The sequence below is a fragment of the Lepisosteus oculatus genome, chromosome 16, assembly GCF_040954835.1.
Source record: "Lepisosteus oculatus isolate fLepOcu1 chromosome 16, fLepOcu1.hap2, whole genome shotgun sequence".
NCBI lineage: Eukaryota > Metazoa > Chordata > Actinopteri > Semionotiformes > Lepisosteidae > Lepisosteus > Lepisosteus oculatus.
This window is the reverse complement of record NC_090711.1, coordinates 2,747,791-2,764,997: the sequence shown is the minus strand read 5'-3', so window position 1 is coordinate 2,764,997 and position 17,207 is coordinate 2,747,791. Positions and strand designations below refer to the sequence as shown.

General features: G+C 49.9%; 2 protein-coding genes across 6 annotated transcripts in view; one reads left to right on the top strand and one right to left on the bottom strand.

Annotated features, from left to right (window-relative positions):
- dynlrb1 (dynein, light chain, roadblock-type 1) overlaps positions 1 to 4,651 on the bottom strand; it is a 16,515-nt gene extending 11,864 nt beyond the window's left edge. The window contains exons 1-2 of the mRNA XM_015365091.2: positions 4,557 to 4,651; positions 3,118 to 3,206 (exon numbers count right to left, since the gene is read on the bottom strand). Of these exons, the coding sequence (XP_015220577.1) occupies positions 3,118 to 3,120 (3 nt within the window). The 5' untranslated portion in view covers positions 3,121 to 3,206; positions 4,557 to 4,651. The remainder of the gene's footprint in view (positions 1 to 3,117; positions 3,207 to 4,556) is intronic.
- The window catches only part of st3gal8 (ST3 beta-galactoside alpha-2,3-sialyltransferase 8), an 18,870-nt gene extending 1,663 nt beyond the window's left edge, over positions 1 to 17,207 (top strand). The window contains exons 1-7 of one of the 5 annotated variants that reach the window (XM_006639713.3): positions 4,799 to 5,396; positions 9,630 to 10,358; positions 11,231 to 11,424; positions 13,214 to 13,393; positions 13,839 to 13,884; positions 14,704 to 14,823; positions 16,486 to 17,207. In XM_006639713.3, coding sequence (XP_006639776.2) covers positions 10,044 to 10,358; positions 11,231 to 11,424; positions 13,214 to 13,393; positions 13,839 to 13,884; positions 14,704 to 14,823; positions 16,486 to 16,653 — 1,023 coding nt within the window. In that variant the 5' untranslated portion in view covers positions 4,799 to 5,396; positions 9,630 to 10,043 and the 3' untranslated portion in view covers positions 16,654 to 17,207. 5 annotated transcript variants of the gene reach the window in all.

The following is a 17,207-nucleotide window of genomic DNA, read 5'->3' as shown; positions in this document are numbered from 1 at the left end:
CATTCCGTGGAGATGTTTAAGAAATAAAATATATTGCATTAAAAGGCAGGAGCTGCGCTGAAAACACTGACTCACCTGCAGTCCATGCATAAAACAATGGCTGTTTCCCAAGAAGTAATAACAGATGTAAGTACCCAAAAGTACCCAGTCCATCTTATCTGATAGTATTAACGATATTACCAAGCATAAAGATAATGGGAAGGATAGAAGCTGATTTTCCATCAAAGCAACATGTAGGGAGGAAGAGATATATCCGTTTATTATTCATTTGGTTAATACTTTATCCCAAGCCGTGCATCTTAACGTTCTGAGTGCGGTAACTTGCTCAAGAGAGCAGCACCTGTGCCTCACCTCCTGGGATTCAAACCCGCAAAAATCCCTTTCTAATCCAGAGCCCTAACCATTACATCACAGTGCTGCCCGTCAGCCTGCCTCGAACGTTTGTGACCAGTTGCATTAGTGTGCAATCGTGTCAAGTCTCGCTTTCTCTGATGGCTGTGGACCATGCACACGCATCTTCGCAGAATTAGGCTCCTGCATTCTTCAGTTTTTTAAATGATCTATTTTTGTTTGCTGCCCTTGGATGAGGCTAGTGCATACCAGTCCTGACTGCATACCACAGACTCGACGGGAGTCTCTGCACTGAATAACACATACATATTGAGCAATTTGAAAAAGCACATTCTCTAATACTTAGGCCAAATATAGAACAAAGCTGAATGATAATCTTCTGCCTTCGACTCCAGAAAAGAGCTTTTCTTTCTTACCACTTTTTTTTTAGAAAAAAAAAGAAACAAAACCAACAAGCAAGACTACCTTACAAATGATTTTTTTTATTTAAAAGTCTGTATTTAGAAATATTTTAACTTTCAAAAAACAATAATCATGTTACTTGAGTTGTTTTGTTTTATTTAATTGTGGAAAAAAGCAGGGTGATAAAGTCTGATTTGTGCAATATCCTTCAGTATGAACACTAGCTCTAATTCAGGTTAATACTCTTAATAACCCCCTTCACTATAATTTTTCTCCTCTCAATTTGGTTATTATCCTCTATTTGTCTGGCTCGTTTCAGCCTTTCAGAACAATTTTCTTCCCAGCTCTGAAAAGCATGCTCTGTCATCTCCCCTGCTGTTATGTGTGAGGGCTCCCTCTGAAATGTACTTCATCCTAATCTGCTGTTCACTTATCCCAGACCCCTGCTGTGCTTCCCAGGGTGATTTTGGGAACCCACTGTCCCGCTGACACTGGCTTGTGTGTTTTTTGTGAAAGAAAACTGGTTGATTGAACTCTACTTTGTCTCCCTGGTCTATCTGCTCCGTCCAGACACAGGGACACCTCTCTCACTGGCCTTTCTGACAGCTGCCCACCAAACTTTCCTGTGCAGTGGACGGACGATTACAAAGGGTCCTGTCTACAGTATCTGTGAATGAATCCTGGGAACTGTGCTAGAAAGCACACTGCTGAAGAAACTTCTAATTTACCTTCCCATAAATTACATCAATTGTTAGTGGCCTTGGCTGCTACACTGTTAAAAGTGAAGTTGTGCCACGCTGATGATGGGGGGGAGGGACTTTCCACTGCTTCTAACTTTGAAGCAGAAATAGGTCTTTCCACCACAGAGAAACAGCCACAGTCACAGTAAGTGTCAAGAGTAAGCAGCAAGATCTGCTTGATCTCAAGAATATAAACAGCAGCGTCATCTGCTTGATCTTAGGAATATAAGTACTGCTGCAAGCAGATGGAGTACAACAGAGAGTCCATTAAGCTACTTTGCCCATAACGTCTACCCTGCCAACGCTCTGAGATGCTGCTTCAGCAAGTGTAGCTCATACCTACAAGCAGGCGTGCCAACCCCCCCCCGACAGTCCCAGCCTGAGCGCCCCGTGTGCCATCAACACTGATCTCTGCTGAGCCCTGAGGAGTGAACAGTGGTGGAGCAGGCCGGAGATAAAGTTTGTTGCGTTGGCTCATAAAGACAGCCACCAGGGTAATTAGTGCAGTAGGACGGCCACACACAGACAATGACTTACAGCTGTTCCCCAGCGATGAACAGCAGTGCTTTGTGGCGATTACTGCCGCTATCAAGGAATGCCTTAGCAAATGGAACGTTCTTCCGAAAAGGAAAACGGAGCCCGACCTATTCAAACAAATCAAATTGTTTTCCGAGAAGGCAGAGCACACACCACACAATGTACTGTAGCTGGCAGCTACAGTTTGTTATTTTTGGGAGTGCACGGACACACTTCATCATCCCTGCAGTGGGTGTAAGGAGATGCCGTCATCTTTCCCATGCTCAGACAGGGGAGAAAGACTCCCAGCGCTCACTGGCGCTGTGCTGGTAAGGTCAGATATTCCGGATCCAGCATCCTCCCAGGAGACTAGCTCAGTCCTGCCAATGTCAGCTTGCTTTTTTTCAGATCTTGAATCAGAGTCAAAGCAGCCTTTGAGTCAATAGAGCATTTAGCGACGGCAGTTTAGATTAGCGGGGAGGAAGGCATCACGACATTTCTCTGTATTTGAGATTCTGTATCAGAACAACAGCTACAAGGGAAAGGAAGTCATTTGCCCATTCAGCAGCTTGTGGAGAATTGATCCAAGGTTTTCATCCTGTTTTCATTTTGGCTGCACTCCAGCTGACTTCCTCTGTGCAAGACAAATGTCACAGTCGTGCAGATTTATGCAAAAAGTACACCGTTCTTAAATTGACCTAAGCTAAGCCTTTTAAACTGATGTAACTGGGACAGTGAAGACAGGGGTGGTAGCTCGCCTGCGCTGGAGGAAGCCGTGCTGAGCACGAGTGTCCAGCCCTTCAGGGACAAAAACCACTGTGGTTCCCTTTCTGACCCCCTCCACCCTGATGATGTGTCTTCTTCCCAGTCCAAGCCCGACCCACAGCCGGCAGCAGGAGGCCGACAGAACTTTTTCAGATCACTCACAGCTGCACAGGAAGTGCTCTCAGTCTGAACGAATCAGCCCAGACTCACCTAGATCACATAACGGCTACAAAAGCATTGGGCTCTACAGTCGGAATCAGAATGTTCCGCCTAAATTCGATATAAACAACATTTTCAGTGAAAGGAATATAATACAAAGCACAGTTAGAAAACAACAACTCACCATTTTCCTCACTTTTTCTTATGGACGCTGTTTGGGATTCAGCAGCTGTTTGCTCACCTGATGGCTTGTGTGGGGGTTCGAAGTCGGAGCTGAAGGAAAAGCACAGTCCTGACAGCAGCCGAATGGGAGACTGAGCCGAGCACGGAGCTCACTGTTCTGCACTACGTAGTCCGTGCACAAGCAGTATGCGACAGACAAGGCCGTGTCTCTTCCCTCATTCAGGGGCTACATGGTCTTATGACTTCAGAGTTTTAAGAAGGAACAGGAAGACTGTCAGATGATAGCTGCATGCTTCTTGTGTCTGAATGGGGCTGTAAATGCCTTGTTTCCCCCTTAGCATGTGGGATCGTGTTTCATGGGCCTGCAAAAGCCCCCTGTTGGTTAGTGAGCCCTAGGCTCTGTGCCTACAGCGCCTCATGGGAAATCTGGGACTGAGTGCGTGTCTCAGCCACAAGTAACACAATGAATTAATGCCTCTTTCTAAAAGTGAAGACTGGGAGGGGAAATGAGACCAGAGGCCAGACATGGGTCAAACTGCACTTTTCATTGTCAAGCATCAACAATGCCTGTAAGCTGTCACTGGTTGTGATGGGTGACCTGCTTTTCAATATCACTTTTGGCATCCCCGAATGGCCCGTTTCCTGAACAAAAGACGATGTGTTCTGGTTAGTTTTCCATCTGTATCTTTTTTAGAAAAAAATAAAACTGCATTTAGATCCGTGTCTTTAGGAAGAAAGGATGTTACAGAGTGATGTTGAGAAAAGATAGTGATGGTGATAAAAATGAACGAATGCGAATTTACTTTGAGGCTCGGTGCTGGTCTGATATTAGCATGCAGGCAGTCTGCCCTGGGCAGATAAGCAAAGTGAACCTGGCTCCATGATGGCCTGGGGCTGGCTTCTTATCTGAGCCCCTGCTGATGAAGGTTTACAGTATTTATTGGCGATGGGGGAGAAACTGAGATGCTGTTAAAGTAGTGTACACACTGTACTTTTAAAGACAGCCTGAGAAAGATACCCTGAATGAGATATCTCGTGAAAGAAGCAAAAACAGGCATGGTTTTGTGAACCGGAAGAGACCGGCACTGATAGTAAAAGCAGAACAGATTTCGAGAGAGAGGCCAGCGCAAGGAAAACTTCACATTGCGAACCCCTGCCAGCATTTCTAAACTCACTTCTGGGCGGATAACAGCACTTCCCTGAAACCAAGTGCTCCAGACGCAGGAAAAGCCCCAATCCATGCCCCTCTCCGCTTGAAAAATGATTGACAAAAAATGTGGGCTGGAAGAGCCCAGCGGAGTATTTCCACGAGTCTAACAAGGAGCTGGAAGGCAGGGCCTCTGCTGATGCAGAGAGGCAGCAGTGGTTAAGGTCCTGGGCTGGGAACTGGTTCAGGTTTAGATCGCAGGTACGGCACCTTGAGCAATTGATGGCTCTAACCTTGCATTACCCAGCTGTATGCAAGTGCGAGCCATCAGCCGGACGAAGCGTGCCCCCTCTTCAGTATCTGCTCCCCCGAGAGACCTCCTTGTCCGACATCTGCGGACAGGGCATAAGGATGAGAGCCTGTTGGTCAGCGATAGAACTCACACCCTGCCGGTGCAGACTCTGTCCTCGCCTCCTGCGCATTCTCAAGCGATTGCTCGCGGGGCTCCTGAGAATTGCCCACATATGACGCGTGACTCTTTTATTTTTTTGGTGGCGAGAACCCAAGGCCGACAGGAACGAAAATATCGGACGGCAAGGACGCCTGGGGGGGAAGGCACGACTTTTGGGCCGCGTCCCTTGCACATGGCCGGATCGGGCGGTTCGGCACTCCCCCGCTGGCCCAGAAGCGAAAGAAACGCCAACAAGCCTATAAATTGACTTCCCAAAGGCTTGAGGTGACAAACACACAAAGACCGAACAGATAAAAAAAAGATAACGTTACTTTCACAAGGACAGCCTCCCTCGGTAAAAAAAAACCCAAACCAGAACAAACCAACCAGCATCCAGTACAAGAATTCACTCAAGACACGCTTTGCACCCAAAACGGGGAGGAACGTAGTCAAAGCAGCAGAGGCGTTTTTCCAGAGGGCTGTTGATTGCTCACCCGGGGGGTGTCGCAGTAGACGGAGCCCGGTGGGGGTCCCCTCAAGCGCGCTGTGGGGCTGGGAGGAGGCGGGGAGCCCTGCGCACGGGGACCAGCGCGCGGCACCTCCTCGCTGTACCGTTACAGCGCCCGCCGCGCGCTCAAACTTTGCAGTTTCAGCCGCGCGGCGCCTCGCCTCCTTCCCCTCTGTAAGTACTGCACGGTTTGTGCTTCTGCTCCGCGAAACGGGTCGGTCTTTTAGCTGCTGTAAAGGGAGCGGAGAGCTTAGGCATGCTTATAAGACACGGTGCATTTTATGTGCACGCATATACGTGTGTGTGTAACAAAACAATTTGTCCGAGACCAGTAACTTAGGCTAGGATTTTAGGAGGCGTACAACATGTAGAATTAGGGGCTCTCTGGTAGTATTTTAAGAGTTCCCCGCAACAGGAAGGCGACGGGACGATTAAACAGCGAAGCGAAAAGGCCCCGTCGCTGTCGAACGCTTCGGAGCTTGCCCGGCGGACTCGCGAATATGTATTTTTAAGCCTACCTTAGCAAACGTGCATAGGAGTTATACAAAGGAGAAATAAAAAAAAGAGGCACTAAGTAAATACAGTAGAGCACGTGTAATTTAAAATAAATCTGGTAGTCTACTGTGGATTGTTTTATGGGTTTCGTGTTTACCGAAATCCCACCATATTTTGCTGTATACGCAAGGGAACTATATTGTTCCTCATCTTATTGCAAATGTTGCAAACTGTTACCGCAGTGCTTTCAATTTCAGTGCCCTCTATAATGAATAGAGACAGATCTCGATTCGGTAAATAATTTACGCACTCTGTGTAGGTCGAAACATTTTTCTTTTGTTATTCAGATTGTAGCTACAGCTCGGAAACGTCTCCCGTACACTGCAATATTAAACTTTTATGCTGCGTTTAGTACCTGCGCACTCCGCCTAGTTACAAAGTTATGAAGCAAGAGGTGCAAGAAAGTGTGTTTTCTCTGTTTTGATGGGCAGCCCACAATGAGAATCGGTAGCCCGAGAAGATAAAAATGTATCTGATTTTACTCAAACAAAACTAGGTGGAGTTTGGGGACATCAGTGACATACTTTGTAACTTCTATTGAAAGGGAGAGTGGGGGAGGTCGCCTCTTTTTAATTAGTTCTGCCCTCTCACACCTGCCTGGCGCCTTTTACAAGTGGAAATGTTTACGTTTCTAAGATGTGCGCATTTTAATGACCCAAGTGTCTTCAAAAACACCGCCGTGCTCACGACTCCCCCCGTTTTAAAGTCTCCCTGAAAGGAGCTTCTTCAAGAGGAAAACAAAACAAAAAAATGCCTTTCTTCCGTGGTTTTCCCCTTTCAGAACAGAATAATAACTTAAGGAGAAGAATTCAGTTCAGCCGCACTTAATCAATTTCCTCTTAGGCAACAATTGTCTTTTTTTGATTAATACAGCGCGCAGAAGCCACGTACACAATACCCGTTAACAGCAAATGCAAATGTATTTCAAGAAAAAAAAAAGATCTCTGGATCAATTACTAACTTCCAAACAGGCTGGAATGGTCTCCTCTCGTTTATAACTTGTCTTATTATACGCTGAGCACTGGGTTGAATACAGGAGGCTGGAAAGCCGTTTTTAATTGCAGAGATATCCCCTGTATTTAACTAGAACAGTTCTCGGGGAAACGAGAGACGAGGAAACAATGAGACAGTGCGGTTCAAAAGTTTACTTTCAGCGGAGCGTTTATTAAGATCCCTGCTCACTTTTCGGATTCGAGGCGGCCCCAGTGTGTTTATGCTTGGGAAAGAAAGATCAGCACACATTTAATCCCTCTGCTGTTTGGGAATGTAAGCATGTGACATAAATTTGTAAATACTGCTCGGACAGCTGGCATTCTGAGAATCAGAGAGAGGACCTGTACAATTCTGTAAGGGCTAACTATTGCTAAAAGACAACACGATAAGAAAGGCAGTCGAGGGTCTACTTCATCGCGAGTTTGTCAGTTGTTGCTGTGTTTCCAGTTTGCTCTGTGAGTTCTATCAGTTTGGGAGCAGCGTGTTATCATGTTATCAGTGAGTTCGCACAAGTGATGAAACTGACAGATGGCACGAGGCTGACTCTGGTCCCACACGTACGTTTGACCAGCCAACTTTGCGTCAAAAAGGCGACTTTGAGGATAGCCCCGGGAGCAACTATTTCTTTTGGGTGCCTAAAAACGTGAGTCAAGTCCAGGGCCAACCTAAACGGACCGCATGGCCCAGAGGACACAAACGGAAATGTGGAAGTGGAAACTAGGAGTCACATTGTTACGCTAAGGGTTGTGGGAGTAGGGAACCACCTAGCCAGCAAGAGCAAGCTAGTGGTTAAAGCTGATACTTTGACGTCAACCGGGAAAAGTATGGATGAGATCCTTGGATCGATTAACTCCTAACTACCAACAGACTACATAGGCCCACTGGCCTGTCCTGAAACCATTCCTATGTTCTGAGACGGAAGTGGGAAGAGGAGCTTAAACCAACTGTTAAAAAATAATCGAAATGTATCTCTCGATATATTCAGCAATTAAGTTCATACGTTTTTGTAAAACCTTCCTTATTTCCCCCTATTTCAATGTGTGATTTAATTTGTTTTTGAAGTGGAACATCTTTTGCATCAGGGTTTATCTCATCTTTTACAGTAACATGCGACTTTTTATCAGCTGCTGGGAAACAAACACTAGAGTTTCTGGGGGAAGTGGAACCAGAGGCCCATGCAAATCCTTCAGTTTTGTTTAAAAAGGAGAAGTTTCACTACGCACACGTCACATGCCCTTGAAATTCTGTTCAGGTTCAGATGCGATACAGAGAGGTTTTCACAGTTTGGGGTTTCTTCATTCGGTTCTACATGACTGACAGAGCTCCTATGGGCAGCTCAGCCTTTGTCACATTGACCGGTTAATGAAAGAGCCAGAAAGGATCCATACGCTGCCATCATTGATCGCATTAAAGCTGCATCTTGTCTCACAGCAGCCATTGCTCTGCAGGCAAAAATACACCCCGCCAGATGCTGACACACAGAGTTGGCTTCTCTTTCGCAGCGGGTGGGCTTTATCTATTGCCGTATAGATCAAGCGTGCAGATTCAGCTCCGTGAAAGACTGCTAGCAATTTCCTCACAATGTTTACCAAACTTTAGTGCAAGACAATCGGATTGTTCCGACTGGTCAATGCCTGGGCGTCCCGGATGCTCACGGATGCACTAAGGCTTCGTGAATTGCCCGTTCCCCAGGCTCCCCCTTATTTCTATACTGCTGATTTTTAATCAATAGGGATGTTGAGGGCAAGCCGGAAAGCTTTCTGCTGAATGAGTAATGAATGCACTCAGCAAGGGAGAAGCGCAGATCAGCTCGGCTGCAGTCTGGCGGCTCTCCGGCTCTGGCAGCGAAGGAGCAGAGAGCCCTCTCCTGATCAGCAGCTCCGATGTCTGGATCAGCAGAAAGTCAGCTGATTCCATGGAATTCTCCCCGGCTGACCTCGCCGACCTCGCTCCCCTACCTCCCCAGCAACGGCCACCGCCTCTCCCAAGTCCCTGCCTCAGAATTCCCGGAGCCTGATCACGGCATTCCGCTGCTCGTCCCAGGGAAGGGAGGCTGGAGCTGCTCGGGCACGCTAGAGATCCCCTTGCGCTGAGCAAGCAGGCTGCAAGCTGGGCTGCTTCCAGGAGGCCTGAGCCTTCCAGTGAAGGAGAAGCGCTGGGCATTTCCGAGCGGTCCTCCAGGTTTGTGTCCGTGCAGTCAGAGCCACCGGAAGGGTATGTGGAAATGCATGAGTCTCTGGCTCTTCACAAAATGGTTTAACGAGGAGGAACAAGTGCCGATATCTGGAAAAGAAAAGAATATGTCCCAACGGGACCTTGCGCCACCTGTTAGGCTGCATTGCAATGAACGAGGTACCTGGGGAATCCAGCAGACACAGGGCAGATCCAGGTTTGTTCCCTGAACCACAGGGCTGCTGTCTTCCACATCTTTCATGAAAGCACTGGAAGGAGGCGAAACCACGCTGTGAAGGAGGGGGTTTGCTTCAGCTCTGCTTTGTGAACGTTTCACAGCTGAAGAATGTTCCCATTAAAAAAAACGTTGACGCTTCAGACCCGCTGACATCCTGGTCCGCAATTCCAGCTCTCGAAAGCATCATTTACCCCGGGAGAATCGAGCTCAGGCCACCTGCACAGAGGGTGTGCCGACACTACACTCGCACAAAGCTGTTGTTCTTCTCTTTTCTCCGAATTTGTGACCGGTCAGTGCTCTAGTCTTGTGTTCAGTTTTTGTTTTGTTCCCTGCAGCTCTTCCACGTTTCCTGGCTGACCGATATTAGCGGAGTGGCACCGGGGGGCAGGGGGAGTTGAGTCTGTACTCCCGCGTGACTTACAGCGTGCTTCTGTTTTCGAATGGCTCAGGGGCACGGATGCTGGTGGCGCCCCGGAGTGACGCGCGGCGCTAACGAGGGGCTCCTGGACAGGGGGATGGCGGCAGACTGAGCCACACGGCGGAGGAGCCCTGCTAGATCTCTCAGTACGTGGCCCACTGTCTCCCCCGGCTCTTCACTGTGGTTTTTAATGTCTGAGCTGCAGAGAGTCCTGGCAGGACAGGATGTTGCCTTGTTGGACTACAGGGAGGCTGACTGGAGTTTTTGCCTTTAAAGAGAAGCTCAGGTCACGGGAATCGCCTGCTGTTTATTTATTTTTTTAAAGACTGAAAATCCTGCAAGCTTGAAGCTCTGCGGGGTGCCGGATGGTCACCCCTGACCCCTTTGTTACTACTGAACATTGTGAAGCTCCAACGACTGCCCCCGGCCCACCCTCCACGGCCTCATGAACTGCCGAAGGAAGGCGTGCCTGTGCGCGCTCCTGTGTGGGGCGCTGTTCCTCATGCTGGTCACTCACGGCAGACAGAAGTGGACACCAGGCCTCCAGCGCCTGGCCCCCGCGGCGAGGGGCCAGGCGAGGAACCAGACGCGCGCGCCGCCGGCCCGGAGCAGGCCCCCCGGCGCCCCGTGCGGCTGCCCCTCCTGCGTCTCGGAGCGGGGGCGCTCGCCGTGGTTCGACCAGCGCTTCGACGCCCGGCAGCTGCCCTTCCTCGCGGCCCAGAACGGCAGCGTCCCTCCCAGTGCGCTGCAGTGGTGGCTGGTAAGAGAGCCAGGGGCGGGGGGGGTGACGTCAGTGTCCCTGTGCCCGGGGGGGGCCTGTGGCGCGTGGCCGTGAAGGCACAGGGGGTTGTTAACTCGCCGGTGTGTGTGCTTGAACATGCTTGACCCACAGAGTCAAACTCGGCAGTGAAAAGGTATTGGCAGCCCCCGTCTTAAACTGGTTAATTGTTATTGTAAGAAGGAGCTTAACATATCAGAGGGGACACATTGCATCCCCCCGCTGAAGTGTGGCCCCCAGCTGGGTGACGCACAGCGGCTCCACTGTGCTGCAGACCCAGGGCAGGAGCACCTGTTGAATTAAGGGAGGCCAGACAGCACAAGGGGAGTTTAACATCCACTCTTAGGAGCAGTGCCATGGGAAGTTTAAAGCAGTCAGGACCTGGGTTTCGTGTGTCCCCTGAGCACCTCCACCTTCACCTAGAGAATCAAGGTGAAGTATCCTGCTAAGGCTCTTGGTAGATATTGCAAGGAAGCACGAAGTCAAGCATTGCTGATCTAAGGTCCTTTTGGCTTTTGCATTTCACTTTCGCTGGGATCTGGCACGTGCTTCAGCAAGCTTGCGTCTTAATGGAATTATTTTCAGTCCTGCCAGGACCAAGCCCAGACACAGCCAGCACAGAATCAGAGCGCACTTTCTGAAACACTTTTCATAACCCCCTCCCGGGGACGACAGAAAACGCTGGGCGACTCCTACCGTTCCGGGTCGGGACGCGATCCAAACCTCATGAAGAGAGCGTCCTGCCCTTGGGCCACGTCCGCCGGTCCCTTCCAAAAAAGGCGCGTTCAGCCGAACGGTGGGAAGCGCGATTCGGCAGCTGGCATGAGCGGCGCGTCTCGTTTCCTCCCCACCAGGCTTTGCAGCGGTCCTCGGACGCGCAGGAGCCCTACCAGGTGATCCAGAAGATGTTCCAGGTGGTCTCCGAGCCGCCGCCGCACAAGCCCGCTGTGCCGGCCCGCTGCAGGAGGTGTGCAGTGGTGGGGAACTCGGGAAACCTCCGGGGCTCCCACAATGGGCCCCTGGTAGACTCCCATGACGCTGTGATCAGGTGGGTATGACTGGACCCCGCTGAAGGCCTCGTCTGCAACCTCTGCTCGGCTATTTAGGTGCCTACAGCTTTCTCTTTTCTAGACGATCAATTCATTATGCATTGCGCGATTATCTTTAATTATGCATTAACGAGACGTCAGGGCTGTATGAAAGCTGGGAGCCCGCGACATAGAGGAGTTCAATCAAACGTTTGCCTTTTCTTTTCTTCGGCAAGCAATTGAAGCTTCTGGGCCAAAGAAAAGTCAACAGCTCAGCTCAGACGGGATTCCAGTGCCGGGATTCTTAGTGGACCAATGCTAGTTTTAAAAGCACCAGTTCGTTTTTTAATCCGGAGAGTCCAGGTGTCTCGGCCAACTAGGGTGCATTCCAGATATCAGCGCTTTGAGCCTGAGCTTGCTCATTAGCTGTTTGGCTTGCGGATTCCCCAAAATACCTGGTGGTATACCTCAGGGCTCGAACCAGCTGGGTTATCTTCAGCATATCGGGTCTCACAATACAAGAGAAGATCCCCCAGGACTCCCATTCAAGCTCCCTTGGGCAAGGGACTGCCCTTTGAAACAGGAGGCGCCGAGCTTCTGTGCGCTGAGCAGGTTGAGTTGCCCTGAGTGTCCGACACAGTGGCCTGAATCTGTTTCCAGAAGGCCTGTGCTCTTGCCAGCCACAGCAGCCTCTACAGTAAGCAGACACGGAGCACTGTGACAACTTGGCTGAGGCTCGCTATTTCAGGACTCATTTTTTAATGAGAAAAAACCAAAACGTTTTCTGTCAATCTGGAGCCTATGCCCTGTGTGTGTCCATTACTGTAGCGTGCTTTTTCAAAAAAGAAGTCGGTTATCGTTAGTTCTAATAATTGTTTCCATAACTTTGCATTAAAAGAAGTCAGACTTGCTGGTCTGTAACTACTCAGTTCAGTTTTGTCACCCTTCCTGTGGATGGGCAACTCTCCAGTCCCTGCGTACAGCCTGTCCAGAGAGACTGTCGCAAGAGTTGCACCACTAGTTTCTGAATACGTTAGTGACACAGTACAATAATTATTTATCTCCTGGAATACAATGGTTAAGATACCAACAGCAGATACATACAGTAACGGATGTCTCTGACTGGGAATAAGGGATCCACAGCCAATTGTGAGTAATGTAAAAATCAAGTGAAAAGTCAAAAGAAAGAGTTTATTTCAATTTCTAAAGAAAGCCTTTTCATCTCTCAAAACACAGGAGAAAAGAAATAGCTCTCTGAAAATCTGGCAGTTTTCAGTGTTTCTATATAGGTAAATGACGTATTTAAAACTTATGTTGAAAAGAAAAAAATCTCTTATACCCATTTTAAATATTTTTTTCCGTTGCTAAACTACCACCGCAGGGCAGCTTATTTCCTCTTTACAGAAAACAGTTTACAGAAAGCTAACTAGACAAACTGTCACCCACTATTCATTTGACATGTGTGCAAAGAAATTGAGACACTTCTGCAAAAACAACCTGCTTACATCCGCTGCTGCATGTGTGATTTTGTCAAAGTAGACCAGTTTTTCTGTACATTTCCATTTCTGCACATCAAAGAAAACTGTAATCAAACAAAACAAAATTAACACCCCTAGTCCCACCGCCCCTGCAACCTGCTCTTAGAAGGAGAGAAAACACACTCGGTCGAAACCCCTTGACTCCGACGGTCGTAGGGCTCTGAAAGCACTTGAAACACCCACCTGCACTCCAGCTGAAACAGGGGTGAGGGGAAGGTAGCGCACGCTGATCCGGGCGGAGGACTCATCTGTTTTTCCCGGCGTCTGGCAGGATGAACAAGGCGACCACGCTGGGGTTCGAGGCCGACGTGGGGAACAGGACCACGCACCACTTCATGTACCCCGAGAGCGCGGTGGACCTGCCCCCGGGGGTGTGGCTGGTCCTGCTGCCCTTCAAGCTGCGGGACCTGCAGTGGCTGGCCAGCGCGCTGTCCACCGGGGAGATCAAAACGTACGTCCGGGGCACCTCGACAGCCGCTTCTGAACCCAGGGCGCTCGGCTGAGCTGCTGTTCCGCACTCGTGGGTCAAAGAGAGGCTAAGGCAGCACAGAACAGCAGGGGCGATGCAGTGGTCAGCAGCGCTGGGGCCCTGGGTTCAATTCCAGGGGTACTGTCTGTGTGGAGTTTGCATGTTCTCCCTGTGTTTGCGTGGGTTTCCTCCCGCAGTCCAAAGACATGGCGGGTTGATTCACTTCTGGGAAAACTGGCCCTGGTGTGAGTGTCTGTGTGTGCCCTGTGATGGACTGGTGTCCCATCCAGGGTGTATCCCACCTTACGCCCAATTCTTGCTGGGACAGGCTCCGCCACCCCCCACCCCCCCGACCCTGAACTGGATAGTGTGGACAGAAAATGGATAGGCCTAGGTAAAACTGACACTTGTTTTGTTTTCTTCCTAGAACTTACATGAGAGTCAAAGAGCGGGTTCAAGCCGATAAGGACAAGGTGAGAGATGCCTTTTGAAGTTGCTCGTACTAATCGGTCAGTAGGTCAGGTGGGTGGTGGACAGCTGACACAGGTCTCGGAGAGGACAAAGAAGGAAGAGAGGAAATTAAACGAACTGGGTGTGGTTTAATTGAGAAGAAAGCGGATAGAAAACGCGTGTCAGTGGTGTCCTGAAAACCCACCTGCTGTGGCAGGCCAGATTCAAATCAAGTGTGTTTCGTTGCCAGCCCGTCTGTGCCAAGACCCAGCTCTGACATGGCGAGACGGGTAACAGTGATTGAGGAGCAGTAGAGAGCCACAGGGAGTAATGTCCCCAGGGCTCATGCTTTGTGTGCTGTTCAGGCTCAGACAAAGCCCAGCTGGAATTGGATCAGTGTGTGTTTCTGTAACGGTCCCCCCAAGCATCCCATTGATGCTGGAGCTGTAACAGTTGATTCAGTGCTGCCACTGACCACCGCTGGAGAGAGTTAACTCTCGTCAACATTCACTGTGGCCCCGTGGCTCTCCACTGCTATCCCATCACAGTGCCCCAGTGTGATGGTATCGACTACCCGTCTCTAAGCCACATCAACCTCAAGGGTGAACTGCAAAGCGTCTTCCATGTCCCCTTTTGTTAACTTGTCCTCTCAGAGACCTGCGCCAGTTGTCCACTGGAATACAGGCCAATGGCTCTGATTCCAGCTGCCATACGGGCCACCAGATGGGCCCGCGGGCCATGAGGGTCACACCCCTGCCTTCTGGGCTTAGAGGCCTCTCGGACCCTGCAGGGGCACTTTTGTACAAACCCATCACTGGCTGTCCTCGTCCATGTTTCTGCAGGTGATTGTGGTGAACCCGGCCTTCTTTAAATACACCCACGACAGCTGGACAGAGCATCACGGGCGGTATCCTTCCACGGGCATGCTGGCTATAATTTTCGCTCTGCACATCTGTGACGAGGTGAGTGTCCCGCCCCGGCCCGCGTCCCCAGTTCCAGGCTGGCTGCTCATCATGGCCTTTTCTGTCCGCTGTAGCAACACTGAAAATGCTTTTGCCTTATCAAAGAAGCCCAAAACAATTCAGACTGGCTTTTCCACAATACAGCAGGTTCTTTTTTATAGAGGTGGGTGGCCAACTCTGGTCCTTAATCAACAATTTCTCAACACCTGGAAGAAAGTTTTTTTTAACCCTGAAGCAGGCGGGTTGTTCGACGAGGCGAAGTGAAACGCACATCCCAATGCCCTGTAGCTCTCCTTCCTGGCCATTGCCGAATTCGTTCAGCCGGTAAAATTCCTAAATTGATGAAAACAAAAACCGCGTTCCAAGTCTCATTATAAATGCTGGATTGGGGCCATCCCTGCCTTATGCTCACAGTCCATGTTTGAATCGCAAAGACTTTGCTGCTGCAACCTCTGAAATCTTGCAGGCAGATGATCAGGGAGCCAGCGACGAGACTCGGGCCCACCAGCATTACAAACACGCGCATTCCCTCTGTCCGTCAGCTCTCGTTTTCCTTCCTTTGCCTAGACGCCCCTCTGCTCCGGTCCTACAGGGGTCACTCTCACACTTTCCCCTCTTTCACATGCGTTACTGCAGCAGGAGATTTAGTTGCAACTATTGGAAAATAATAGTGCATGCTGCGGTGAGCACCCCATTGTGGGCGTGCCAATCAGCTGCTCCCTGGCATGTCACAACACCTGGAGTGTATGGTCAGTGTGCACCTCTGTAACTGTGCGCCAGGTATCCCTTTGAAATATCACTGTACAGTATGGTGCGACGGTTCTACCATACAGGACAAAGACGCTCTACAAAGGGCTGTGTAAACGACACAGAGGATTATAGGAACTGACTTGCCATCAATCGGCAAGATCCACGCTGTCGCGATAAAGCCCGATCCGTTATTCAGAATCCCAGCCATCCCGGCCACAAAGTGTTCTCCCGCCTGTGCTCTGGCAAACGGTACCGCACCACTAGGCTGAAGGAGAGCTTCTACCCTACAGCAGCACCCATCATAAACCATCATCACAAACACATCATAAACTCACATCATCGCTATCCGTGCAATGCCGCAGAACTCGGCACAGCTCTGTGCTCTGCACTGTTTACCTGGCTGCCCCGTGTCTACTGTCCTGGGTGTTTCTTGCTCTTGTTCCACTGCCCACTGCATGTTGTCGTGCTATTTTGTGCACGATGGGTGGCTGCGAGCGCCATATTTATTATCAAGGAACAAGTAAAAGGTTTATTCCAGGCTGATAAAAAGAAGAAAGAAAACGTTTCGGCCGTGGAGCCTTCTTCAGGTGTCAGGTGGTCAGGTGACACCTTAAGACGGCTCCACGGCCGAAACGTTGTGTTTTCTTTCTTCTTTTTTTTCAGCCTGGAATAAACCTTTGACTTGTTCCTTTGCAGCCTAAGCATGCCGACGCAGCTCCCCACCTGAACTATTTATGATCTACTGTTCTGTCGTACCGTGCGCGTTGTGTGAGTGTCTCCTGTTGTACAGGCCATGTCCCGAGAGGACAGTGCTAATAAGTGTCCCAATGTAGACACTCACACGGCAGATGAACCCCTCTGCCCTCCTCCGAAGCCACTGGCCATGACTAACACTCTCTCTGTCCTCTCCAGGTGTCTGTATTCGGCTATGGAGCTGACCCCCAGGGCAACTGGCACCATTACTGGGAGGATAACAAATACGCCGGAGCCTTTCGGAAAACGGGGGTCCACAACGCCGATTTCGAAACCCACATCATACTAAAGCTGCACGCGGAGGGGAAAATCAAGCTGCACAGGTGACGACGGTAGGAACTGCAAATAAAAACAACCCCCAGGGTTTTGGAACGCCACGCACCAGTACCTCTGTGAAACAGACGAGGCGGTGATGAGAGAGAGCAACGAGTCACAAGACAGCACCTCATCAAGAGGGGGAAAGAGAACCCTCTTTGGGATTTTAATTTTTCTTAAAGGATTTTTTTTTTTTAAGCATGCTCGTGCAGAAGGTCCAGAAAGCAGGGCAGCCCCCGGCTGAAGAATGGAAGGACCTGAGGAGCTGGACCAGAAAGGACTGCAGACGAAAACAAAACAAAAAAAACGCACGTTTTTGCCGAGTCACTTGTTTTTATAGGTATGGACTTTTTTTTTAAAAAATCACTTTTGTTACTGGTCCGCCACACCCACAAGCCTTATGTCGCACGACACGGGAGGAAGAAGGGTCTTGAGCAGCCTGGGGGAGGGCGGACCACCGGCGTGGGGCTGCAGTGTGGTCCCAGACCCGGGTCTCCTCGCTGCGGCGTTCGAGAGCAGCCGAGGCCTCTTCTGATGAAAGAGAATAAATCTTGGACAAAACCCCA